Here is a 27,729-nt window from a genome sequence, read left to right on the forward strand (position 1 = left end):
CCCCCTTGTCCTCTTGTTAAGAATATATCAGGAAATAAACATATGACTGTATGCTGGCGAGCTAGACAGCTTTTCAAAGTCAAGAAATGTGAGGGTATTCACGAATATGGTAAATGGTAAAAGGTAAATGGACCTGTACTTCATTGTAAAACCTAACAGCGTATCTTTCTAAAAGAAGTAAGTTTACATAACTCTAATCTCCAAAAAAAATTGGAGTCACTCATTCCCATGAATTCAACCTAACTCAAAAATTAATAGTTGAAGTAATAACTCAGTTGGTTTGAGTGCACTTAAATTTGTGCAGTATTTTAAGTATTGTTGATAATTCCAGTTTGTTTCATTAACTAATTTTCTTTAAGTTGGCTTTATACCATCACACAAATCTAAGTCCCACAGTACTATTATGCTATTTAGTTTAGGATTTTTTGTTTTTATTAGTGTATAAATTAACACATGTGCCGAAGTATGCATCCAAATAATTCTCAATGATGCCCTAAAGAGTAAAGATATAATGATTTTTGTTTCTGTTAGCTGACGTTAGAGTTCAGGTTAATTTTGAAGCACGCAATGAGGGAACAGCCGACTAAACACCATATTAAAGAGCGAATAACCATGAAAATATTTTAGCTAATTCACATTTAAGGTCTCAGGGATTAAAAAGTGAAGTTGTCAAAAAAAGGAGTAATAGTAAAGCCATGAACAGAAACAAAAAAACCAAGCTAACTGCCCTGACTTTGACAAACTTAAATTTACTTTACTGTACTTTGACAGGTATAAATCATGTGGAAATGCAAATTGTGTGTTTTTTCTAGTGCCTTAAAAGTGTAGTTATTAAGACATTACAGACTCTACCATGGCCAGTATTCCACAGTTTCACCTTTACCTTGCCTGTATAACAACTGCATGTGTACATTTAGTACTTTTAATTCACTGAACACTGATGATTACCTTACTGGACACTGAACGACGTATTTCAAAAGGTAATGTCTAGGTTTAAGCTAACAAGCTGCTGCCGTAGCTTTGTATTTACTGTACAGACATGAGAGTGGTATCAGTGCTCTCCACATTTAAATCATGGAATTAGTCAACTGGTCTCTCAACGCAATTGACAGAATTTTCTCGATGAGAAGCTCGGGTTCGGGGGAACCTGCCTGCCCTGAAGGAACGTTTGCTGCTGGTTACACGATGGACTCCTGGGAGAAGTGGAGGGTCGTGTGCCTGTGGATTCTTTCCGTAGAGGACATCGAGGATCTCTACATATTCTGAACCATGATAACAGGCTATCTGCTGATTGGATTAGGCATTGCCCTGGTGTATCGGAAAATTCGGAAGACGGTGTCAGCAGTCCAAAGCCCCATGAAGCTGTCCGACATGATTGATGAAGTGAGCAGAGCTGTTAACGCTCAGACTGTGGGTATAAACCGCAACATGGAAAACACCTTGGAAAGAGCTGTCAGCGCACTGACGGTGGTTATACACCGCAACATGGAAAACATCTTGGAGAAGTTTTCGGCTTTGCAAAGGAGAATGAATCGATTTGAAGACCAGAAAGACAATCAGAGTAAGTCGTGTCTATTGAAATGCGACTACTCGCCCTAACCCAAACAATCATAATCTAATCTGCATTCCGGCCCTCAGTAGCACCGGCCTTGGCCAAGGCCGCTGCTGGAACAACTCCTCCAGGAGATTGCTGCAGTGAGACGCTCTGCCCTATTCTTCCCTCCCTTCCCACACGGACACCTGTTGGTAGTTGACTCTGTTTAGGACCTGATCAGGGACGTCTCCATGGCAATCTGCTGTGTTAGCGCGATGACACCATGTGAACTGAGGCACTGATTGAGAGGCTAGACGAAGAGACTCTCCAGGCCTATGTGCACACACGCACCCATGGACACTAACACATGCACATATGCATTTTTTGTTTGTGGAACAGGAGCCGTTGCCGTTGTATTTAAAGGAGGATTCATCAGAGGTCTTCAAAACTTGCAAGGTATTTTTGTATTCTCCTTTTCCCATATCCATAGCTCCATACCTTCATATACTTTTCAAAGAGAAATCACTGATTCACTGAACATGAAATTATAAACTGCCTTCTGCTGTGTGTCTATTGTGTCTTTTTAACAATTTTTTAATGTTAGTACTACAAAGATTCAGGTATAAGATTCGGATAGGGGTACGGTTTGCATGTTTTCAAGTCTATCTTAATGCAGTGCTCGCATGCCTTTATATCCAAGTAAAGAGTTGTTGGTGTAATCATTCCTCCTGTCCATACTGGTTTTAAAGAGATTTGTTTGTGCTAAGTCCAGATCCTCACAAATATTAAAGGAGTTTGACATGATTGGAATGGCTTTCATTATGTCTTGAAGCAGTGAAAACAAGATACACGTCTGTAAACTGATCTTGTCAGATATTTTGTCAAAACACTGGTAACAAGTGAAGACCCAGTCTCGAACTCTCTCCTCATTATATGGAAGGAGAAATTAAGGGCGATGATCTTCCTAAATAATCTTGTATTCTCAGTTTGGTATAAGATGTTAGTACAGTGGGTAACACCACATTTCAGAACTAATACATGGAACATTTACCTTTATTGATATTGCTTCTACTTGACTATTATTAAACAGTAATGGATGAGTTGGAAGCAACCCAAGAGGGGGCAGTGGCTCTGGTGGCAGTAGTGAATGAAGATAAGGTTCCTGCAGGAGTTCCCTTTGAAACTCACCATGTGTCCACCATCCTCGAGAATCAGGTTGTAATGGTTCACAGATCTTGGACAGATTCACTTGTAATTTTGTTTGGACTGATCTACACTCTCCATTTGAGCTACCCTGAGAAGCTCAGTGGCTTCTTTGAGTTCATCCAGGTTGTCCTCCTGAATCTTGATGATGGGAGAAAGCAGCTCAAACCAAAGTTACAGGCCTTGAGAAATGAGCTGGAGTAAATGGACAAACAGCTTCTGTTGTTAAAGGTCAGCATGTTTTGTTTTGGCTTGCAAGCCTAAAATAGTTAAACATGAGAAACTTAATTTTCTTTCAGCATTTTACTGCTGATAATAATTTGCGTACAGTGAACTAATGACCCCTCAGTTCTTTTCAATTTTGACTTTTCACTGAACAAGGATACAAGACTTGTTGATTTTAGTTCTATTCTATTTAGTTTAATTGCATGGTTTTTCTACAATATATTTGTGTATTATGTGAGTTATTCACACTTTCTGCATTATCACATTGTACACATAAATGTGTATGACATTTAATTCACCAGCTTCATTGTGTAACATTATGGACACTGTTACTCAAGTGTGCACAAAGGTATCAAAACATAAAATTGAACAAAGTGTTCTAAATCAGGTAATTAGAGTAAATAGATGTGCCTTAACTGTTGGGTATGAATACAAGAACCGGCTGCTTGCAGGAGAGGGGAACAGTTTGGGGAAGAGGCAGTGTAATAATAAAAGAGCATACTATCAATCTTGAAGGCCACAGCAAGGTCAACTATATGCTTCATTAGTTTTGCATTGCCTCCTTCTCCAAATTGTTCCCCTCTCCTGCAAGCAGCTATAGGTGCATCTGCTCCAGGAAGGCTTTCTAGTATCGCTGGCATCATTATTATAGTTAAATCAGCAATTAAAGCAGCTAATCAAATTTAAATGATAGTTTATGTAAGGTACCACACAAATTGCACATGTATATGTGGAATAGACTTTTTTTGGACCTTGAACCAGCAGGTATCTTTACAATACAATGGACTATGCAGAATTATTTTATTGTAGTGTGACAGAGGCCACAGATCATAATCCTTATGTCCAAAATATTTACAAAGGAAGCTGATGAATGAAATGGATGTAAAAAGTTTGATTTGTTGATGATTTGAGTGACATAGATCAGTAGTGGATTTGCTAATATGTGAAATGTTGTGTATTCAGTTGAGAGCATTCAACTAAATAAATCGTTTGAGTATTGTCAGATGTGTGTTTGTTTGTAATGAGTTAATACAACTTAAATGGTTTAAGGCAATCGGTTTCCTCAAATGAAGTGAGTTATAATATATATATATATATATATATATATATATATATATATATATATATATAAATATTATAAAAGATTACGGCCAAGTCTTTAAATGTAAATTAAATAAAAAGAGATCTGTGCTATAGAAGATGAGTTATGAGAGACAGTGATAGACTTAACTACTTGACCAAATCGGTGTCGGCGCACCATAAGAGATTGAAACTTAACCGGTGACAACGCACCTTGACACATATGAAAACATGATCCTATTAGTGAAAGTGCACAATGACATATACTGTATTAAGAGGTTATGATCAGTGACAGCACACTGTCTAGGTGCGTAGATACAGCGTAAATACTGTAGAGGTATGAGTCAATAACGTGTTTGTATGAGGAAGTGTTTCACATTATTGTGTTGTCAATGAATGAGAATGACATCAAGTGTGAGACACCATGGAATAAGGGGCTTAACTCACTGACTACTATAAATACCTACTGTGACAACATGTAAATTGATTGGCTGTATATGATGTCGGTTCAGCTCACGTCATTCAAGATTATAGCAGCAGATACACGTGGTCCATTTTGGGCCCTAAACTGCAGCGGGCCCTTTTAGAACTGCATATATGATAGTTACACCACTGCCTCTTTCCACACTTTACAGAAGCTCATCAGCAGCTTTCAACATTTTATTCACACTCGTTTTATCCCACCAACAGTTCTAAACCCAAAGATATTAAATTTACAATGATGAGGAGAGGAAAACATTTGATTATCCTGTTAATTGTACATGAAGTTAGTGCTGAAGAATCTAATGAATTGCCAGGGTGTTAACACTGCTGCACAAATCAACCCCAACACATGTTTATGTCTATCACAAACTGCTGAGGAAGGGTTCCCGCCTGCCAGTGCAGAGGCTTGTGATATGCAATCACAGGCAATGGATGAGTCTCTGATTAGACAAGGATTTACCCACAGCCCCATCTGCAAAGCTGTATGATGCAACAAGGAACTATGCACATTTTTGTCCATATTTTTCTCCAGTGGAGTGGATTTTGAGCTGGAGTATCCTGCCTGAATGACGTGTTGATGCTCTGGAGGGATAAAAGATTAATTAGAGCTTTATGTTCATCAGCTAATAGAGAAACGTAGTAACTTTCAGCTTATAATTTGATACCACTCTCATATCTGTCAGTTAAATCTTAGTCTTGACAAGAAGAAAATGCCTAAGTGTGTTTCCCAAAATGTCAAACTATTCCTATAAAATATGTCTTTTTCAATTATTTCTTTGGGAAAGCTAAACCAGCCAAACTTTAGTAAAGTTTTGTTGTTTGCTGAAATAGAAAACACTCAGATACTACTTGCTGATACTTTAAGTTGCCTCCAAACAAAGGTGAACAAAGGTTTATGATACTTTAACGTTCACAAACGAAGACAGATTTGATGATTTTTTAATCGTGAATGCGATCGCAACTTCCAGACGACTTCACTGACACCAACACTAAACTTCCAACTTTTAATAACATCTTATAATTAAAGTCCCAGGTTGGAAAGTTGGAATAATTTGCAAGAGCGCTAGTAAAAACGAGGCTGTACTAGTGAGTAGAAAAGACTTCTTGTTTATGTTTAATGTGGCCAACAAGCCCTGTAGTCTAATTAAGCCACTTGTTAGCAGCTGTCAATCTTAACACACATTTTATATAGGTAAATTACATATTTTATGTTGAACAAAACCACAGACTTTATTTCAGACAAACAAAACATTCAAAAACACACAACTTATTTCCAGGTTTTAGGGCTCATTCCTGCAGCACTCCATATTGGATGTAAGAAATATTTAATTGTGGATCAAAGGGGGGCGCAATGACCAACAGAGCCACCATCATATTTTATTTCTCAAAATCCCATTCATACCCCCACCAAGAGAAATGTAATGAATTTTTCTTCCTCCATGTCTAAAGGTGTTCAATAATAGAAAGCAATCTCATTCTCCGCGCTAACATACGTATCAGCTTGAGAAGCAGCAGTTGCTCCTTGATGTTGTTAAAGGTTATTTCCACATCAGTGCTGCTGGAAATCAAAGCCAGAGTGACACCGTGACATTCTCGTTGTTAAATAAAGAAGTAATTCAAGTAGTCTGTCCATTTATCCTCAGATAATGTTCAACTCTGACAACAGCTATTGTACCAGGCCACTTTAGAAACAGATTAGTACAACCACACTCTAAAACTTCCTAATTACACCCTTAAAACCAGCTATTTTTGAACTTGAATCAATCAAGTTCAAGTAGGATAATGTCATTATTCAAACACTCAAAGCCGAGTGTATTCATGAATAATAACTTTCATTTTGAGGGGATTCAGAGTGGCTTCAGAGCTGACCTCAATACCAAAACAGCTCAAGATCAAGATTCACTTTAAGGAGCTCTAAGGAGAAAATATTTTGCTGACATCAAAGTTGCTAGTAAATCTACACACACACACACACACACACACACACACACACACACACACACATACACACACACACCATATCCCAGTACATTGACTTTAACATGATGTAAAATAATAAAATGCAACATGTATCCTGTAAATAAACACAATATGCTAAAATATGCAATGCACAAAGGATCAACTTCAGGCTCATTTAATATCTCAACTGTGGTCAGTATTTAAGAGAAAATATATCCTCACTATTTCTGTGCATCAATCAAGACATTTTAGATGAGCCGTAAAGGTCTAAAAGTACAGCAGAAGAAGGAGAGCCTACGTCATTTCTGAGAAAAGTAAATTTTGCGCCACATCAAATACTGTGATCAAATATTGCCTTATTAAGACAGGCAGTACTAACGTCTCTGCCATTTTCCTTTCCAATATTAATATCCATGTCAGTTCTCCTTTCATGAGGATGCTGTGTGTCAGTGGACCAACCCACCTCGTGGTCCAGGCGGAAATATCTCAACAACTATTGGATGGATATAGCCATGAAATTTTACAATATTGACATTAATAGTTTCCTGAGGATGAATCCTACTGACTTTGGTGATCACATGACCTTTTCTCTAGTGTCACCACTTGGTTATTGCCTTTAATGGATAGTAAGCTGAAGAGTGACAGGAAACGGTGGAGAGAGAGGGAATGACATGCAGCAAAGGGAAACAGGTCACATTTAAACCCATGGGCGCTGCAGGATGAACTCAGCCTTGGTACATGGGGTGCCAGCTCTACCAGGTGAGCCATCCAGGTGCCCCGATATTGAATTTTGTTTTTTATTATTATTTTTTTTTTAAATACAAAGGTGTTTACAAAGGTGAGCATATTCAATTGTGTGGATCCTCCTCTCTGTTTATGGTGTTTCAGTTCCACAGTCACGGTTGGGAGGGTTACTTTAAAAATATACAATTACAAACGACCTTTTAAAATGTAATCAGTAACCTAATCCAAGTATCACAATATTAAAGTAACGTGACATGATAACTTTCCATTACTTCTGGATTACCTCAACCAATATAAACCTTACATAAATCACAGTAAAGTCATTGCAGTGTGCAGCGATTCATTCTGATTTCTTACTACATGGTCCTGCGAGCTACCAGCACCTGACTGTTGTTGGCAGTGCATGGGGAGTTTTGTTTACAAGTTACAGTCAAGTATCACAATATTAAACAAAAGAAATACCAATAAGATGAAGTTTATTGTATGAGACGAAAGAACACTGCGGAAAAAAATGGAAACAAAGATTTTTAGCATCATCAGTGTGTCCTCTCCATAGTGTATCTTTAAAGAACAACCTTTAAAATTGTAATCCTGCTAATAATCCTCTAATTGTAATTTGATTACATGTTTTTGTCTGTAACTGATTTTGTATCTTGATTACTTAACTCAGTTACATGTCCACAGTTTATACATCAGGCTTTATAACCAGGTTTTTAAATGAAAGTTAGAGTTAGATGCACATTAATGAGATCAAAGTAAGTTAGAATCAGTTTAGTTTGACTTTTTGTACTTTTGTAAATACAGTATGAAAACAGTTATTATAATATCTAGCAGCCTCCTCAGCTACTCTCTATTGAAAATGGCAACACTGGATGACGCATCCTACTGACTCTGGTGATCCTCTGATCCTCTTCGGTTGTCATAAGGTCGATAATTGTGTTACTGCTGCTGGAAGAAGTTGTATTGGGATTAATTGTAATAACTTTAGTCGCTAAATGTCCCATCTAGGGCCATCATCAGGTCAAAATGTGCCCATGGCATCCCTTTCATCCTCACCTGTACTCTGTGTTCAGAGCTAATTGTCAATCCTGACATTAGCATTTAGCGGTGCCAAACTCCAGCCTCACAGAGATGCTATGGTGGTACACTCGTGGCCTTTTTGACCTCAGCTCTTGAGAGGCAATTAGAAAATATCCTGGGGTTTCAAAGTGTTTCGAGTGATCATATCTCCAATATCTTTTAACTACATACTTGTCATTGAAGGAAGCAGAGTTTCATTTATTGGGGAGGATCCTTCAATCAAAATTAATTGGACCATCTTGCACTGTAATTACTAAGCTGGCCCTCTCAGGTATTTTTAATGCTAGGGAATAATGCAACGATCTATTCCCCCCACCCCCCCGAAAACCACTTGTTCTTTACAAAACCATGAAATCACAAGGGCTCTTTTGTGGTCGGCCACAGCAGCACTTTAAGCTAATCAAGTGATGATGCATGTGATCCCTGGGGAGGGATACTGATCAGAAGGAGAAAGGTGGAAGCAGTCAGGGAGGAAGGAGCAGAAGGAGAGAAGGTCATTTTCTGTATCCTGAATGCTAGCCAGAGAATATTCATATGAAAAGAAAACACAAGCATGATTCATTGCCTCTTAGATTGCTCAGAGTGCACACATTGACGTACACATGCACACACATGTGAGGGCATACTTATATACAGAACACATGCACATCCATGTGCGCCATCAACTGGCAATTTTGAGTCATCTGTCATCATAGCTGGACTTAATGGAATAAACAAACAAACAATTTTCAGTACTTTTTGAGTGAATTGATGTTTTTCTTTAACATGTTTTGGCCTGATACGACAAAGAATCTGAGGGCTCTGGGAAATTATAATTTACAAATTTTTTTAACTATTACTATTACTATTTAACTATAAATATTGAGACATTTTATTGGCAAAATGATTCATTGATTAATCCAGCAAACAATCGTCATATAATGAATATAATCAGTTGCAGCCCTAGATTTACATACTCGGTTGACTTAAAAACTCTGTTTTATACAGAAATGAACAAATAAAATAAATAACATAAAAAGGTTGTGCTGTAGCTGTCTGTCGTTTAAAAGCAGCAGCTTAAATGACAAGTGGTACTATGCTAACAATGATAATAAGTTGCTTCTAGTCAAAATGTCATCCATTTCAGTTCATTTCTATAATCACATTCAAAACACCACTCCACAGCGCACTTAAATCTCTAATCCAACTATTTATGCAACAATATGTGTTGACACTAGGGAGCTTAAGATCTCCAAATATTTCCGTGCCTCCTCCTTATGCTTACTGGATACTCGCTGCACAATGGAGATTGAATAGTCCAAAACTACTCTGCACAATTCAGTTAACAGCGTGTTTGAAGCACTATAGTCACACTGTAATCCCATGCTATATGCTTACAGCCAGTTGCCCTGCATTTGGCCCGGCACGGTGAGAGTCAGATGTTTTGGAGTCACACCACAGACATTCCTCACATACATTCTTGTCTTAAGCTTTTATACTACAACAGCGTATGCAATAGTACGTTCATGAACAAGCTGTCAAGCGTATTAATCTTGGATGGAGGGAAAAACCTCTGTTGTAAAGGGTGATGAACAATTATGTAAGCTTCTTCAGCAAGCAGTGACATGACACACGCTGTGAGAAAGGTTCTAGTCTGTAAAAAAGCCATTAAAGACCACGGTAGCATCCACATGTTGCTTAGTGACAGGAAGATGAACATGCTGGGAATCACAAATTTCCCATTCTTACATTAGAGATAGCACCATTGCTGTACTGGTTGAGTAAGTACTTGCACAAATACAGTTCACACATCCCAGTACGCCCCAAATTCTACCAAATCAAAGTATTAGGACCAAATCTATCTAATACAGTATGTGAGCACAATACAGACAGCATGATGATGACATAACAAACTTACTGTAGCTAACATGGGCTAACCTTAAAGAAATTATTTCCTTTCTGAGAAACTGGACTTACTTTTCTTACCTCGTCTCAGAATGTGGGATTATAATGTGAGATATATTTTAGTTTCAAATCTTTCCTTTGTTTTGTGATTTCAGTTTCTCATGTGCTTCAAAATTCAAGTAACATGCACACTCACACACTTCATTCATATCAATTTGATATTTGTTATGCCAAAAGCAGACAATAATAAAAAACATCGTATTACACTTTGTGCTCATTTCAGAGCCACATTTGAGTTTCCTGATGAGGCAGTAAGTCACAAAATTCTTGATGCTGACCTTATACAGCTTAAAACAAATTGGCTCATGACAATATGCAAAAGAGAATAAACTCATAATCTGTATCCTATTATGTAAAATCCATTGGATTATTGTTCAGCTGCAAAGTCAGTCTAAAGTCATTCCAACAGTCATTTTTTTAAGCCATCATGCTGCTGCCTTCCAGTCATCTCTCCTTCACATCATGTGGTCATACTGGGATAACATACAGCACATTATTTATCTCACGTGTCATGCATTTTATTCAAATTATTTTACAGACTTTTTATACAGCAGGTTTAAATTAATATGCATATCCTGGGGTTGATGGTGAATCTGTTATTAAAGGAATTTCAATAATCGCAGCACTGATACTCAAACTTTCTCCAAAGTCAACCTCAAAAATGTTCTTCTTGTTCCTGCAGTTGGATGTTTGAGCTTCACTGTGCAGACGCTAGAAGGACATTTCCACATTCATCTGCTGAAAGTGGAAAGTTTCTCTGTGCTCTTTGAAAATTAGATTTTAAGAGGCAGAGCCTATGAGGATGATTTGTGACATCATTAATAGTCTAAAACGTCCATCCTGGTCCAGTCTGCAACTTATACAAGTGTGATGTAGAAACTAGAAGCCATCAATGCACATACACTGAGAATGGACTTTACAGTGAAGCAGGAGACATCTTGTGTCCAGCAGGAACACTTGTTAAATCAACACAATTTGCATATTCACAGATACTGGAAATTTTAATGAGGCAGAAGGAGTAGACATCCTTTTTAATGAGTTTAATATAGAAAAACCCACATCAGGCGCACATTATTGTTCCAAGCAGTTTATTTGTATACATGGCTTCATACATGTCTGAAGGGGATTTAAGCGGGTGTGTATCAGCTTTAAAATATACACACACTGCACACGATTTAACATGAATCAAGTTCATTAATTATCATTAGGCATCTCCCCACAGAGGTTCTGAGTATTTAATCAGTTGAAACCAATCATTTAAACCTTCGGCTGCAATGAGTTCTCCACAGATGACGCCAACTATATAAATTACAATGTACAAAATGGTATTGATGAGTAAAATGTTTTTTAAAAAAAGCAATCTAGTTTTCTTCTTCTTAATAATGAAAAGTTTTCATTTTAATTAATGTCTGGTATAAATAACTGTAATGTGGTGTTTTATATTTGAAATTCCCATAAACTCCTCCTGTAGCTCTTTCAATGTGCATCAACAGGTAGTTTGACAGGTACCACAAAACCACAGTTGACGGCCCACGTCCACTGGATCTGCCTGCGTCATTTATGGCTGCCGGAGAAGATTCACTCCTTCTAGGTGCCATCTTTGTGACGGATGCGTGTCACTCGCAGCTCTTTTCTCTGCTCTGCCTTCCTTATGTGCCGGGTCTATTTATCTCAGAGTAGCTCACGTCTCTGAAATTTACTTGTAAATGTATATAAATGCATGTATTTATTGACAGTTGACTTAAAATGAATATTTAATGATGCATTTCATTTGACATTTTCTTGAGAAATACAGCTGTATTTTGAAAGTCTGGCCACCCCTTGACAAATAACACATTTTGGTGATTTTTTTCATTTAAAAGATGTAGACACAGCCTCACGAGGGTATGGGACATAAAGCATAATATTTGCAGCGCACATTGTCTCGTTTTATTTCAGAAATTCACCCAAAAAAAAAAAACATCATTATAGCATGTGCAAAGGTTTGGGCAGCCTATGAGTTCTGCGGTCTCAGATTCTTTATACAAGGCCTCAACTTTCATCAGCTCGTTAGGCCTGAGGCATGTGAACAGTTGTCATTAGGAAACATCAGCTGGTGCCAATTTCAAAGCTTTACAAATACACTGATTCTTCAAACCGTGCGCTAACACTGACCAATCACAGGTTCCTCTATGCAGCTGTGTAAGACTCTGAAAATGGAAGTTATTGATGCCCATTGATGCCCACAATGCAGGAGAAGGCTACAAGAACATAGCAAAGCATTGTCAGCCTGCAGTTTCAACAGTGTGAAATGTGGCATCTCCATATTCATCCTAAAGTCCGCCTCCAAATCCACCGTGGACTACCTCAAGAGACGCAAGCTGAAGGTTTTGGAATGACCCTCACAGTTTGACTTAAATATTGAAAATCGGTGGGTAGATCTTAAGAACTGTGCATGCCCCCAAGAATACTGCTGAACTAGAAGCCTTTTGAAAGAAATAATGTGAAAAGCACCCAAATACAAGATCTAATAGACTTTTAGCAACTACAAAACTTGTTTGCCAGCTGTGATATCTGCCAGGTGTTTACTAAGTACTGACAGTAAAGTATGCCCAATTATAAAGAAAAAAACAACCTAACAATTAGTGCTGTCAGTTAAATGCGTTATTAACGGCGTAAACGCAAACCCATTTTAACGGTGTAAATTTTTTTATCACAAGATTAGCGTTCTTTTTGGCCTAGGACACTTTGTAGTTTTTTTCACATGCTGTTGCAACAACTAGTAACATTAGAAAAACTACAACACCACACCGGATCTAGCTAGACCGGAAACAGGCACACCGCACACACTTGTTTAAGAGTAGTAGATGTTACCTTTTGAGTGGATGGCGAGTGCGAGACGCCGAAATGGATGCTAATAATATTCTGAATGGGAAGTTTACTTTTAAAAAGTTTCCAAATGGTTCCATTGACAAGACCAAAGTGATCTGTGTGTTTTGTCGTTGTGAACTGAGCTATTATATGTTATATGTTGAAGGGGTTGTTTGTGTGACAGAGTATTTTTTTCACCCTTTTATTGATGGACAGTGTTACATTGTGTGAGAGATTATTTTCTCCAAGTGAGAATGTTAGTGTGAAATTGAACACTACAGTATATGCCAATGTTGTTTTCAATAAAAACAACATTTGCATAAAGCAAGCCGATCTTTTCCATGTTAATAAGGGCATTAAAATGAGAAAAAATAATGGGACAAAAAGAAATCAAGGGACATTTAGAATAGATAAAAATGTGCAATTAATTGCGATTAATTGCGAGTTAACTATGACATTAATACGATTAATCACGATTAAATATTTTAAATTTTAAAAAATTGGTGACCAAACTTTCGCATACAACTGAACACAACCTGCTCTCTGGTTTAAGGCAGCTACACTTGTGATTTAGTGGTTTTATACCCCATGTCTTCATGACGACAGCTGCACTGTGAAATCGGCTACAATGATATTTAAAATAAGAGATCACAGAGGCAACAAAAGGTCGTCCAAGTACTGCCACAAAACATGTTTTCACTTCTAAATGAACTGAAAATGTGTATTTATGCTTGTAAAACCCCCAAAATGTGGGCAAACCAACTTAACTACAGTGTATTAGAAATGTACGTTTCCACATTTGCAGTTTACAGAAGCATCACTGAGCCAAAATGCAACTGGAACGCGACACAACTGGATTCAGGAGATATCAGACATTAGCATGCCAAACTTAGAAGCCCAACAACAATTTAGGAAGTATTTACTTCACATTTTTGGTGTCTGTTGATTTATACACAAACATTTGGCACATGGAAACCAGGTTGACTCTTAGCTGGAAAATGTAGCACACCTCAGTACTATGTGATTTAAGGAGTAGCAGCACTTCCTAGGGCTGTTTTTCAAAAGTGCTGCAAAAGCGGAACTAAAAACAAGAAGGCAGCTATTCAAACTGACAGCTGTGACCGATTTCAATTTGTTATGTGAAGCACTTTGGGCTGCATGTTCGTATGAAAGGTGCTGCATAAAAAAAGTTGAGTTGAATTGTCAAACCCAAACTGCATCCATGTGCCCTGAGAGAGTGCACAGGATGGCTTTTAACCTCGTCCAATCACCTACATCGCCTACACTCGAAGTAAGATATCTTGGAAAACATCAGGTTCCTCAGCCTGAGAGAATGAAAGAAAATAGGAGATGAGATGGATGGAAGTTTTTTTTCTTAGTGTCTCTGTTGAATTTCTAGTTCATGAAAAGAAAATACATGTTTTTTTACTTACTAGCATGCCCTAAGTCCCGCCCTTTTGGCTCTGTGCTCCAATAACAGGTTAGTGAGCATCGGCCAGAACCTCGGCCAACTTTCCCTGTAGTTAATATGCTATGTGCTAGTCTCATCTATGTTGAAAAGACCCATTTAAAGAGTGTGAACTGTTATTGGAGCACAGAGCAAAAAGAGTTTGGGACAGGTCGATTATGTCCACCGTACAGCTCATAATAAAGATAGAAATGTGGATTTTTTAAACAAGCTTTTGACTTTTGGTCCTCTACAACTTTGCTTTGACAGCATTAGACTCTACGACCCCTGCTGCTCGCATCTGGTCTATCTCCGCTGACGTAAACCCGTACTCCTCTAGCACCTCAACCGTGTGTTCTCCGATAACAGGATCTGGGGTAAGGCAAGGCTCTGCAGGAGTCCGAGAGAGAACTGGGGCCGGCCGGGGGCTTTCATCCCTGCTGGAGTCCTTGATGAAGGAAGCTCTTTCCTGGTTATGTGGGTGTGAGCTCACCTGGTCAAAAGACAACACAGGTGTAACACAGGCATCGATTCCATCAAAAATCCTTGACCAATCCGCCTGGGTTTTTGAAGCAAAACGCTCTGTGAAGATCCGTCTCAGCTCTGGCCAATCACTGAAGCTCATCTGAGGAGGCAGCTCTCCAGCATCCAACTCTAAGCCTAGGAAAAGAAGACTTATGTAACCAATGCATCAACAGCAAAAATGTTTGCAGAGAAATGTTCTTAGAGCAGTGGTCACAATAACAATCAACCTGTTGACCTTTGTGGCGTTCCAAGTAATTCACTTGAAAGGTAATTCGTTTATTTTCACCAATCATTTTTTTTCATAGGTTAGTGTTGGGAGGAACAGCGCACTTAACCGTGCATTAGTTTCCCCCAAGGTTAGTCTCGGGCACATGTGGAAGGAAAAAATGTGTTTGCATACTACAAACCCTTAAGTAGCTCTCTGTAGAACTGCGGTTCTATGGCACCCACAGCCATGTACTGTCCGTCTGAAGTCTGATAGGTATCGTAGAAGGGTGCTCCACTGTCCAACATGTTTTGTCCTTTTGAACGGTCCCACATACCAATGCTACGAGATTTCCATACAAATGAACCTACATATGCTGCTCCCTCTACCTGAGGACGAGAGAGGGGAAGAGAAAAGGTGAGGTCAGGGTTCATTTTTGTATTTATATTTCATGCATAATTACTCTATTCGTATGTTAACTGCAAAGGATAGCTAAATGAATATAAAGTACCATGTGTTAGGCAAAAATAAAATTATAACTTTTTCTGTTTATTCATGAATTAAAATCAAACTCCTTAAAATTGCAAACTACCTCGGGTGTTCACTCCCCTATATGCTAATCCAAGGATACAGACTTTTCACAGTGTAGCAGAAGCTGACATGCTTAAGCACATATCCGCAGCATATCTCTAAGCATCTATCCACCAAAAAAAACCTTCCTGAGAAGAAAACACACAGCGTGGGTTGAACGCTGTTGCTATTGCAGTACCATTCAAATGTGGCAATTACTTGTTGAATACGAAGCTTTTCAGCAGAGCTTGTGAAAACACTGCACAAATGCACTTTTTACTGTATAAACCACGAGCTGCCTATATTTATAATGTAATTACTGTAACCTCTATATGTGCACAAGCTATTACAGCTGCTGAATGAATAAAACATCTTGATCAAACACTGAATATTTTGGAAAGAAATATTTGTGACTTGAAGAAGAGAAACCCTTACTTTTATTATTGCTGATTGCAATCAATTCTGTCAGTGTAACCTCTAATGAACTCTTTCATATGAGCAAACAATAACAGTCTGATCAGCATTGGGGGGGGTTAAATATTTGAATAAGTAACACAATGTTCTGTGTACACACTTGGCTTTAGTAAAACGGCTCCAAACGGCTTGCTATGCTACTCTGTAGCCTGTCTCTGGTCAGGACTTCAGTGCATTCATAGTAATTCTGTGACAAAATAAAAGACCCACGCATATGGAATCTGTGGGGAAGTTGGGCCGAGTGCGTTTTCTGCTTTGACAGTCTTTGATCATGAAAAATGCATTTGTTTATTCCAAGAAATAAGAGGCAGATTACATGAGGGCTTTGAAAAACAAAAGTCTCTATTACTACTTGTGTCTTTTTCTTTTTTTTGACTCCTCGTAGTGTGATAGAAAAATGCAGTTTTCAAGGAGCTGACCACCAATTAAAATGCAGAGATCCCTTTTTATTTAAAGAAACAGAATGTGCTTTGGACCAACTAATGTGGTCACTCAGTCAAACCATTTAAAACTAAACACAAAGGGAACATAAATCAATAGGATAAGAGAGAAAGAGAGAGAGATGGGAAGCAGGATTTGGTCTGACAACCACGCTCTCAGTGTCAAAGTTAAATCCATGCTTCGGGCATGAACTGACTACTGTTACAACCGCTTTAATTCACTGCCTCCGTGTCCACAGTCAGCAATTTGAAATCGCTGTGAACTGAAGCCGACACAAAATGGCACACAGTGTTGCAAATGGACGCCCCTGTCTGTGTGCCTAGTGTAATTGGTCCCTAATGGAAACGTTTAAACCTGCAGCAATTGATTTTTTGGCCACTTGGGTGCAGCTCAACATTGTATTATTAATACCGTTTAATTTGATTTAGCAAACAGTTGCTTATTCAAACATTCAGCAGTCATGGAGCAACCCTCATTTTGAGTCATATTCTTGTAACCTGATGAATGTGAGTTCAATATTCGCTCTCTTATTTGCTCTGTCTGTAATAACGGGAATATCTGACTCTTTAGCTGCGAAATGCTCAAACTATGTTCACCAGCTGTTTGCTAACTTTATCTGTCTGCTGTTTGGTGCTGAGCAGCTAGCGTATAGTAAATTTTTAGAGCTTTATTTCTGAAAACAGGTGCCTGCTGCAATAAATCACTGTTATTATAAAGTGCTGTTAAAACTACAGTAGGTAAATTATAAAAATAAATTTTTATATTTGCTGAAACTTTCACTATATCCTCACTGGAGCTGCACAGTTTATTTAAATATTGTCGAAATATTATCAAAATAGCATTTAAAGAAGCAGGAATTTCTTTGATAAAGGTCAAATGTGTGACAAACAGCATTATAATGAAGTACTGTAGTGCTGCAGAGAAGCCCTGGCATACAAATCTTGTTCGCCAGATGTTAGAAAACCTGTTTGTTTGGTACAGACCCCAATAAATGTCACATTATCATCATTTCATTTCATTTCATTTCATATCATATCATCACAGGTTTTTTCAGTCAAAATGAAACTTGTGATGCAAAACTGATCACTCTGTGAATAAAATAGTGAATTACATTGCAATGTCTGTCAAAATAATCACATTTTTATGATATCATGCAGCAATATTAGGTTCCTCTGGCAAACTTTTCAGCAAATATGATAAAAAGATATTTTTCTAAAAGTTACCTACCGTAGCTTTAATGCAAGCTGCAGATTCAGGTGATAATAATTCTCTGGAGGTTCGTCCCTAAAAGCAACCTCTTTCACATTGTCACATTGTTATTTGATACACTATTATTATAAAAATATAAATCATAGCAATTTAAAAACACCCCTGTAAATTGCCCACAGGTGTAAATCTAAAGGTAACTATGTCTGTCTAAGTGTGTCAGCCTTATATACTATAACCCCAACGCAGTGCATGCTGTAAATAGCTCTTGCCCACACAACGTCTTAGAAGCTCAAAAGAATAAGCTGTTATTGAAAATGGATGAATGAATGGATAGTAATACTGACTAATTACATGCTTTTGACTGAACAGGCTCAACAGGTGCTGTTAAATCTTTCGAGCACAGTTAGACCAAATTAGACGTCATGTCTAAAACGTTGAAACAGCCCTGACTCATCACAGTTTGATAGTTTTGAGGCAGATGGTGTTGTGCTTGTGATTCCATCTGGTTCCTGCATTGGCACTAACAACCATCACAATTACATGGTGTGCCACTGACAAACAGCCCCACCAGATGTTTCTGCGACATCACAGTGAAGATGTAGATTTAAGTTTCAAAGGTCCATTTAATGTAAATGATTACACCTTTTTGAGTGTTGAAGGCACTTTTTTTACTCTTTTTTGTATCTTTTCCACTTCACAGGTGGGCGATGCAGCTGAAATTAATATTGCGATATTAAGAATAGATTTCCAGTATATACGATATGTATCTCAATACAGCAAATGTAAACAAAATCCCATAAAATTATAACATTAATGTTCAGTTTCTGAGCTATTTTGGAGTTATTTTAACAACTCATATGTACAATTTACATTTATTTTTTTAAAAAAAAAAATTTAATTTAAAAAAAAAAAAATTTTTTTTTTTTTTATTTTTTTTTTTTTTTTTTTTTTTTTTTTTTTTTTTATTTAAAAAAAATTTTTTATTTTTTTTTTTTTTTTTTTTTGTTTTTTTGAAAAAAAAAAAAATTTTTTTTTTTTATCTTCTTTTTTTTTTTTTAATTTTTTATTTTTTTTAATTTTTTTTTTTTTTTTTGGGGGGGGTTTTTTTTTTTTTTACCCCCTCCCTCCCCCCCCCCCCCCCCCCCCCAAAGGAGAAACTAAATTGCCTCCTCTCCTAAATGCTCACATTGGACCTTTAAGTTTATTATTATTATTATTATTATTATTATTATTATTATTATTATTATTATTATCTATTATCCGTCTGTGTTTTACAGACCAAACAACTATAAATCAATAAAATAATAGATACAATATGTAGTATTTAAACCTACTACGAGGAGTTTTTAACTGGTTATAAAACTATTTATTATGTTATTTATCTGACCTACATAAGCACACAAGAAGATTGGCTATTTCGATATAGTTATTCTTAATGGCTGCCACTGGTTCAGATTCAGTCAGAGACAATTTGAAATCAACAGGGGCTGCCAGAAACAATGCAAAATTAAAGGTCCCTGTTGCTGCTTTAATATTGTAAAAATTACCTCCTATTCCTGCTTCACATTATCTTGGCACATTACCCTATAAATGTGTGCTCTATTGATTGTGTTGTCAAATTCGGATTATTATTATTATTTTTTTTTTTCGCTAAGCTGAGGCTTTTTTTCACTACAGAGGATTAAAAAATAAAACAAATGAGTAAATATATGAGTAAGAAAGAAACAGCACAGCCAACAATTATGATCCTCGTGACATTTAAACAACTCAGCTGAACTGAGGCTGGAACCAAGGCATGCCAAGGATTAGCAGGGGAATCCAAACAGCACTATAAAGCAGTGGTTCCCTTTTTTCCAGACGTACCCCGACAGTCCTGTCCGATGAACACAAGTGCCACCAATCATGTTCCAGATGTGTTCATTGGAATTGATTTGAATCTGGATGTTATTTATATAATAACTTTATAAAACTGACTATATAAAAGGGGATATTATTTGATTTTTTTTTTCAACCATTTATCCATCTGTAGCTAACTTTTTCATATAATAATAAAATAAACTGAAATTTCTGGATTATTTTTCTCACTGGCAACTTCAGAAATACTGCAGTGATTCTGCTGTAGAGCACATAAAACCTAGTTAAACCACTAAAAGAACAGTACTTACATACTGTGTTTTGACTCCTAAAACAGACCCTTTACATGTACTGTACATAGCCAAACGCACACAGTATTTAACTGGGCACATACACAGTGAGGCGGCATCAACCCATATGAATAGAATTCATCTCTGGTGATTTAATTATGCTAATGCCCCGCCACAGTCTTACTTGCGGCATGCTTTAACATAGACACAGCATGAAAAAAATAAAACCTGCAGCAAAATATTGTGAGAGAAACACATTATTCTCCTGAGCTTTCTCCAAGGAGAAAGAGTCTGTGCAGTGATGAACAGCAGAATACACACAGACAAAAAGAAAAGAATACCAGCTTACTGACTGTAGTTGAGACAAAATAGAAGAAGAATTATAATAAGTTATATGGATCTATAGGAACTGGCTGAGTGAACAGACCAAAAACTGAAATAACAGGCAATTTAGCTTTCGTGTGAACACTAAAGTAAACAGCAGCCACACTCAACATTGAATAAGTCTAATAAAAGTTTTTATATAATGAAGTATGAAAGCCCTGCCAAATTGAATTGTTGGCACAGTTGGCTTTAGAAATAAAGAACTAAAGAGGAGAAAATAAGCAGCCAGCACAGCGTGCTCTCCCCACACTCACAATAGAGGCCGAGTATACCAATTCACACCGAAAGGTCAGTACTACATAGACAGGTAAAACAGCTTTATAATGTCCTCCGGGACTGGAAGAGCTTTCTAAAGTGAGAAAATAACAATGACAGGGCTGAAAGTCTATTAAACTTTCATTTGTCAGTCATATATTTTTCAGCTGCACCAATTTTCACTTGCTTTAGCACATGATAGCACACACTTCTTGATGAGATGAGGGCATTTAACAGGCAGAGGTTGTATTATGGGAATTGTAGGATCCAGTGTTTTTGAAGCTCAACTAAAAGTCAGGACATTTTGCCCTCTGCTGCTTCGACTCTGACCAGTCGTTCTAAAACCTGTCTCCCGCCCATCTTTCTGTAATTCCAGAAGACATTGGGGGAAGAGCTATAAAGTGTATCACAGTGAGTTGGTTGAAAGCTGATCCTCCATCATACAACATTTGGATTCAAAAAGTATGGGAACTTTATAAGATGAAGAAGACCCTAAGCCTCACTGGAAAGATGTCAAGACAGCTATAAATTGGATAAAGAAAAAAAACTGACATGTTAAAAGTTTATTTTAAAAGTCCCTCAACTTTATGGAAGTTGGATTAAGCCACTGAAGCATTCCTTTATTTTTATACTTCACTTCAATGAGTTAAGACTTCCACTTCTGTAAACTAATAAATGTTGTTTCATAAATACTACACTCACAATAAAATACATTTCAGTGTGTTATATGCATCCAGTTGCTTTACATGTATACTTTTTATTTAGATTTATGGAGTAGCTATATTCAAAAAGTTCACCTCCTTAAGGAGTTCATTAGAGCAGCTCTGCTTTGTAACCAGCAGTGGATGTCAGGCACAGCAGGATTCAGAGACTTTGATGTGCTTTTCAAATAGCTTTGCTAAAGGCTGTCCAGCTGATCGCTTACCCCAGTAAAAGCTGATCCTGACTCACAGAGTGGTGCACCATCGTCTGGAAAACATACTGCAGTATGTAACACGGAGTACCACTGTGGGATTTTTATAATTGAACTGTCTTCACACAAACACTGAGACAGAGGAGAAAATGTGTTCTGCTATGATAACTTTCCTTGTAAAGTCTTCAACTTGTATGACCTGTTGTTATAGATTTTTTATCTAGTAGCAAATACGCCCACATTAATGCCCTAACCCTAACCCTTACATATATATTCGCATATATTTGCTGGACGGCTGTTGTCAGTGCCCTAACCAAGGTGAAAAAATGTACTTATGCATATTTATGTGAATGTCTGTGCTTGAATCAGAACATCACGTTCAGTGGAGCAGGTGTTGTGACAGTGCTTACCATGCTAGCATCAATGATCTGTCCTTTCCCTGACTTCGTCCTCTCCAGCAGCGCCAGGACTATCCCCAGAGCACAGGTGAGACCACCGCCTGCAAAGTCCGCTAACAGGTTCAATGGAGCGTAGGGCTTCTCACCACTGCGCCCCAGCCGGGATAAAAGCCCTGTGGCACAAAATGTAATGACAGCTTCACTAGTGGAGACAGAGTAACAACAGAGTCTTTCAGTCAGAGAGAAAGAAAATCAATGAGTTCAGTAACTGAATGAATCAGGGTGTGATGCAGCCCAATAAAACACCAAAAACCGACGTTAACAGCCCCTGCAAGCAGGAATGTTCAGCTCTGACGGCACATAATAACAAACCTGACAAAGTAATTGCTCACTCTTTTAAACTAGCATGTAACTTTTGCCCTTTTGCTTCTCTGTAATCAGATATTACAAAGGGCCTTGAACAAGGAGTGTACAGACTAGTAACAGCAACTTTCTGAAAATGTATGCTTCAACCTTTTATTTTCCTCCCCTTTGTGGGGGTGTCAACTAAAAAGGCAAACCTACTGTGGCAGGTATCCCCACAAATGTTCTCATTCTTCTTTTGTCTGTATGTGCTCTACAAATGATACAATCCATCACTAAAAAAACATGTTTATCATCAGTTATTGACAGCAGCCTGATATGACTATTATATACGCTTAGTTTAATATATTTATAAGATTTAAATCGTACCAAGGTCACTTTTTACATCAAGTCTTTATATTTAGAGGTCCATGCTGGATCCCATCCTGTTGCCTCACACCTCAGTGGGCATACCTGTATTAAGCTAAGTAATATTAGGTTTAGTTAGATTGTTAGTTTTCTGGAAATGGCTTAAAAAGCGTTACAATAAGAACAGGGTTAGGCTTTCTGAAGCTAAATGAGAGAGATGGGAGGCTGAGAATCGTTTCATTTTATTTTCATAGAGTGCAGCTACCTCATATGCCAAATTATCTGTGTCACCCCCAGTCGTATCTATAGGTTTGTACATATCAGACCTTGTTCTATGATATCACAGTTCCATTGCCACTGTTTTATCATATATCCTTCCTGGTGAAACTTTGCTATCGCCGTATTAGTAGGGCTAAGCTTCATATATCTTACCACGGTCCATTCTGTAAGTATATTTTGGGTCTTACAGCAAGCCTGAATCCCACCCCAACATATGGCATTATTTGGCCTCAAGTCTTCATTGCTATTGTCTCAAGTGAGGTTGCATTTTTGCATCAACCGCCTCATTACTTTTTTTAACGCCGGGTCCTCCTTTTGTTCTGCAAAATACAGATTGTCCAGACTAATGAGCAGCCTGTGTGTGTTAGCATTTGAAAGGCACGCTTTTAAGAGCATTAAAAAAGTCAAATCAATTTTAAAAAATCAAACGATTTCATCGCCCTAATTGACAGAGTGGAGGGGAAAAAGCAAAAGCTGACTCTAGGAAAAACCTTTAATTTTATAATTACTTACATTACAGAAATTACAACATACACACACTGTAATTTGGTTTGTTGAACAAGTTACATAACTGAAACCAAATGAGAGTGTTGGGAAATAGTAGCAGTCAATTTATTTTCATACTTGCCTTATATCCCAAATTACCATATGGTTGGGATGCTTGCATCACCCTCCAGTGGTGTATATAAGCTGCTACATACATAATACATTATAAGACCTTCTTCTGTGTGTTGGCAGCAATTACAATGTAAGTAATTTATTTCATTGTTATTATCCAGGATTGGTATTGATTTGTTCCACTGTATTGGAATAGTTGGCTATAGACATGTTGTATAGGAAAGTTTCCAAGGTCATACTGCCAGTGTTATGCCCACTTGAAAAACAATATGCAGGAAATTGAAATCATAAAAAAAAAAAAAAGACTGACTGCACACACACACACAGCTGACAGCACTGTATGTACTCGGAAAAACAGATGAAAAAGTACAAAGAGCAGAAGCCATTCCATCAGTGTGCAACATCAGCAGTCTATATACACTCACATTTGTGTGTGTTATTCTTACCTGACATGGCTAAGTAGTTGATGTCGTGCCCGGCTGCGGTTGCATAAGATCCACTCTGTCCGTACCCCGTCAAGCGAGCATAGATCAGACGAGGATTTTCCTTCAACAGCTCGTGTGGACCAAGGCCCAGCTTCTCCATCACACCTGGGCGATCAGAAGAAAGTCAATCTATAATATGATCTATAATTATATTCATCAAAAACATTGATCACGTTGCTTTATCGGCGTCTGCTTATGTTGCTTCTCATTCAGTGTGAACCTTGAGGCGCCTTTTCAGCACTTTTGATCCTGAAATTGTTTTCTGTAAGAACCTTTAAAGATCACAACAGTAATGACATTCTTATCTGGGGCGGCAGTATGCTGTGTGTAGGGACTTGGCTTGGGAACCCAAGGGTCACCGGTTGAAATCCCACAGACCACAATATGGAGTGTGGACTGGTAGCTGGAAAGGTGCCAGTTTCACCTCCTGAGCACTGCCGAGGTGCCCCTGAGCAAGGCAGCCTAACCCCAAGAAACTGCTCATGGGGCGTTGCTAACGTGGCGAGCCCATCACTCCACCATCTCTCTCCCTGTTGCATGTCCACAAGTGTTTCAGCCTGTGTGTGTGTGTGTGTGTGTAAGAATAAAAAAGAGTGAAAAGTTGAATTTCCCCAATAGGGGATTCATAATAAAGTATATATCTTATCTAGTGATCTTTTGGGTTTTAAATGTGGTTGTTGTTGTGCATAACTCAGAGAGTACATCTAAGATTGTCACCTCCAAACACAAACACATTTCATTACATGGACTTATTATTTTAACATAAACACATTAAAAAATGCCTGGTAATCTAATAGGAAAACTAAATTAAGCACCAATTCTGACCAGTGGTGGTGAGTAACAAAGCACATTTACCATTTTATACTCAATTCTATACCACTACATTTATTTAATAGTATAGTATAGTAACTAGTTACTTTACAAATTAAGGTTTTTGTATACAAAACACATGAAGAGCTTATAAAATACAATGCCTTGTTCTGCCTCGACAATTTTGTCTTGTGACCCCATCACAAAAAAAATCAGAAATCTATGAGCAGAAGAATTTCTAAGGCTGCAACAAATGATTATTTTGTATTATTGATTAATCTGAAAATCATTCTTTTCAATCTAGAAAATGTCAGAAAATATTGACAAAATGTCCATCACATTTCTCGTGACTCCTAGGTGATGATATCTCTTTTTGTCCAACAGTTCAGACCCAAAGATGTTCAATTTCTAATGATATCAAATAAAACAAAAAGGGAAATGCTGTTTTGTTTTTGTTGCTTTAAGTAAAACAATATAAATGAATCAATGAAGGTGCAGGTCTAGTGATTTCTTCTCAAAATGTGTCAGCTGGTTTGATTTCAATAACTGATTGAGGGTTAAAGAGGCAAAAATATCTAATATTTCATAAAACTGCAAAGAAAAAATTTAATCAGAGCTGTGTTTTTTTATTCTTTCCTGCCCCATTAATCATCTCAAAACACCCCTGATTTATCTTGTGAACCTTTGTAGGAGTTCCAACCCCAATCTCCACCAGCTACAGCAGTAAAATATTGTTAACACAATGATGAATCTCATGACATTTTATAATGTATCACTCACAAGGGCCATTTATTTCTGCAGAATGAGTTCTTATACTGTTAATACTTATTGCTGATCTTACTTCTGTTCTTTTACTTGGATTTTGAAAGCAGGACTTTCACTTAAATAAAGAACCTAAATACTTTTTTCCACCACTGATTCTAACTATAATGCATATACTGTAACTGTACTGTATGAGGCTGTTGGTGGTCTGACCTTTACGGTAGGGCTCAAGGACCACATCGGACTGGACACAGAGCTTCCTGAGCAGGGCTACACCCTCTGATGTCTTCAGGTTGATTGCCACAGATTGTTTCCCCCGGGCTTGTGTGTCCAAAGACATGGCAACTTTGGTGCGGTCCACACGGATCACCTTGGCTCCAAAGTCTGCCAGGATCATGCCACAGAACGGTGCTGGAGCCAGGCCCGCCAGCTCGATCACTCTCACTCCAACCAGTGCCATGATGACTTCACTAGAAAAAGGTATAACATCAGAAAGACCTCTCAGTAAAATGACATTCAATGCAACACCAATAGCAGAGGAGGTGAGGAGGGCTATTACTATTGCTGTTAAAAATCTCCACTTATATGTTGTGCAACACCTTAAACTGGAAAAACTTAATGAGGTACCACTAAGAAAATCCATAAGACCTGGCGACCCTGTATACATCACATATATCATATCAAGATTGACTTGTAATTCAGAGTTGACGGCTTTAAGTCACACAATGTGCTTTTACAGCTAGAAGACGCAATGTTAAAATAAGATTTTTAATTTCGCCTGGACTATTAACGAACTAATTGGAAAAATAATGGACAAATGAATCAATAATGAAAATAATTTATAGTTGAAGCCCTACAGTAAACTGGTTTGTATTAGAACGGTTAATCATTCTGGCTTTTATTTTGAAGGGTAGACACACTAAAGACAGTAGTCTAATTTTATTTTTTTAATTTCTGAGAAACAAATGCCAACAAAGTAAACACACAGACCTCTGAGAGGTGTAGTAGCTTGCAACAGTAGGGACTTTGACTGTACTTAAGTACAGGTACTTGTACTTTGCTTAAATATTTAGATTTTATACAACTTTATACATCTACTCCAGCTTTACCAGCTGCAACATTAAAGTGATGTATGTACACATATCAGTTTAACATAATCATACAATTTATTCTGAAATAGACCATTCTGCACAGTGAGTACTTTCAATACTTTAAATATATGTTAATGCGAATGCTTTTGCAGTTGTACTTGCACACAATGTTGAATTCAGTGTGGTATTGCTACTTTTACTTCAGTAAGATATCTTAGTACTTCTTCCACCACTGCATTTAGACTTTAGACTCGGTTTCAAAGTCCAAAGTAGATAGAGGAGAAGTGATACCAGTCTGTTTACAGTGTCTGTAAAGTAAAACACCAGCAAAATGGTGTATAAAATATAAAATGTAGTACTTTGTGTAAACTGGGATTGCACCAAGTGTTACTAACATTACTTTAATAACAATGGATCAATGACAGTCAAGATAGTGGGCTAATACCAGTGTATGAAGCTGCAGTGTTCTGTTAGGCTGCACCAGTACACAATAGTTTATCTAAAGGTAACTTCTAACCTCCAGTTTAAGCCTACCTTTGCTTTCAGGTCGAGGACAGGACAGCTCAGTCGCTACAGGGATCTGTGTGTGGAGGTTGGGCTGTTAGAAGTGTTAAAGAAGCCCGGCGGCGGATCACATGCTACAACAGCAACAACCAACAACAAAACCATTAAAATAACACGTTAGTGAAACACACATACCGGTGATACCGCTAATACTGGTTAAGCAACAGCTTCTGGGTGTTACTTTTTCTGTTAGTGTACCCCCTGTTTTGATATCGAGTGCTGACTCCGCCTAGCCGGTGTACGCTGGTGACGAACGCTGTTTACAAGCTACTTCCTGGTGACCTCAGCGCGACCGGCGCAAGATTTCTGGGAAATTGAGTTTTATTTTGTTTTATTTATTTA

General features: G+C 37.7%; 1 protein-coding gene across 1 annotated transcript; it reads right to left on the minus strand.

Moving 5' to 3' along the window:
• Positions 1-11,323: 11,323 nt before the first annotated feature.
• On the minus strand, positions 11,324-27,647 carry amacr (alpha-methylacyl-CoA racemase). Its single transcript, XM_051412832.1, has 7 exons — positions 27,523-27,647; positions 27,358-27,403; positions 25,946-26,202; positions 24,122-24,265; positions 22,080-22,240; positions 15,482-15,668; positions 11,324-15,209 (listed from the first exon to the last, which is right to left on the minus strand). Exons 3-7 carry the CDS (start codon positions 26,190-26,192, stop codon positions 14,800-14,802), a joined length of 1,149 nt encoding a protein of 382 aa, XP_051268792.1. The 5' UTR covers positions 26,193-26,202; positions 27,358-27,403; positions 27,523-27,647; the 3' UTR covers positions 11,324-14,799.
• Positions 27,648-27,729: the final 82 nt, after the last annotated feature.

The sequence above is a fragment of the Dicentrarchus labrax genome, unplaced genomic scaffold, assembly GCF_905237075.1.
Source record: "Dicentrarchus labrax unplaced genomic scaffold, dlabrax2021, whole genome shotgun sequence".
Taxonomy (NCBI): domain Eukaryota; kingdom Metazoa; phylum Chordata; class Actinopteri; family Moronidae; genus Dicentrarchus; species Dicentrarchus labrax.

Excerpts from the sequence above, each read along its gene's own strand:
- amacr (XM_051412832.1), bottom strand. The coding sequence starts at position 26,192 with ATGGCACTGGTTGGAGTGAGAGTGATCGAGCTGGCGGGCCTGGCTCCA. Across the intron at positions 22,241-24,121 it reads CAACTACTTAGCCATGTCAG|GGCTTTTATCCCGGCTGGGG; the intron begins GTAAGAATAACA and ends TTTGTGCCACAG. Across the intron at positions 15,210-15,481 it reads CTACAGAGAGCTACTTAAGG|GCTTAGAGTTGGATGCTGGA; the intron begins GTTTGTAGTATG and ends TTCTTTTCCTAG.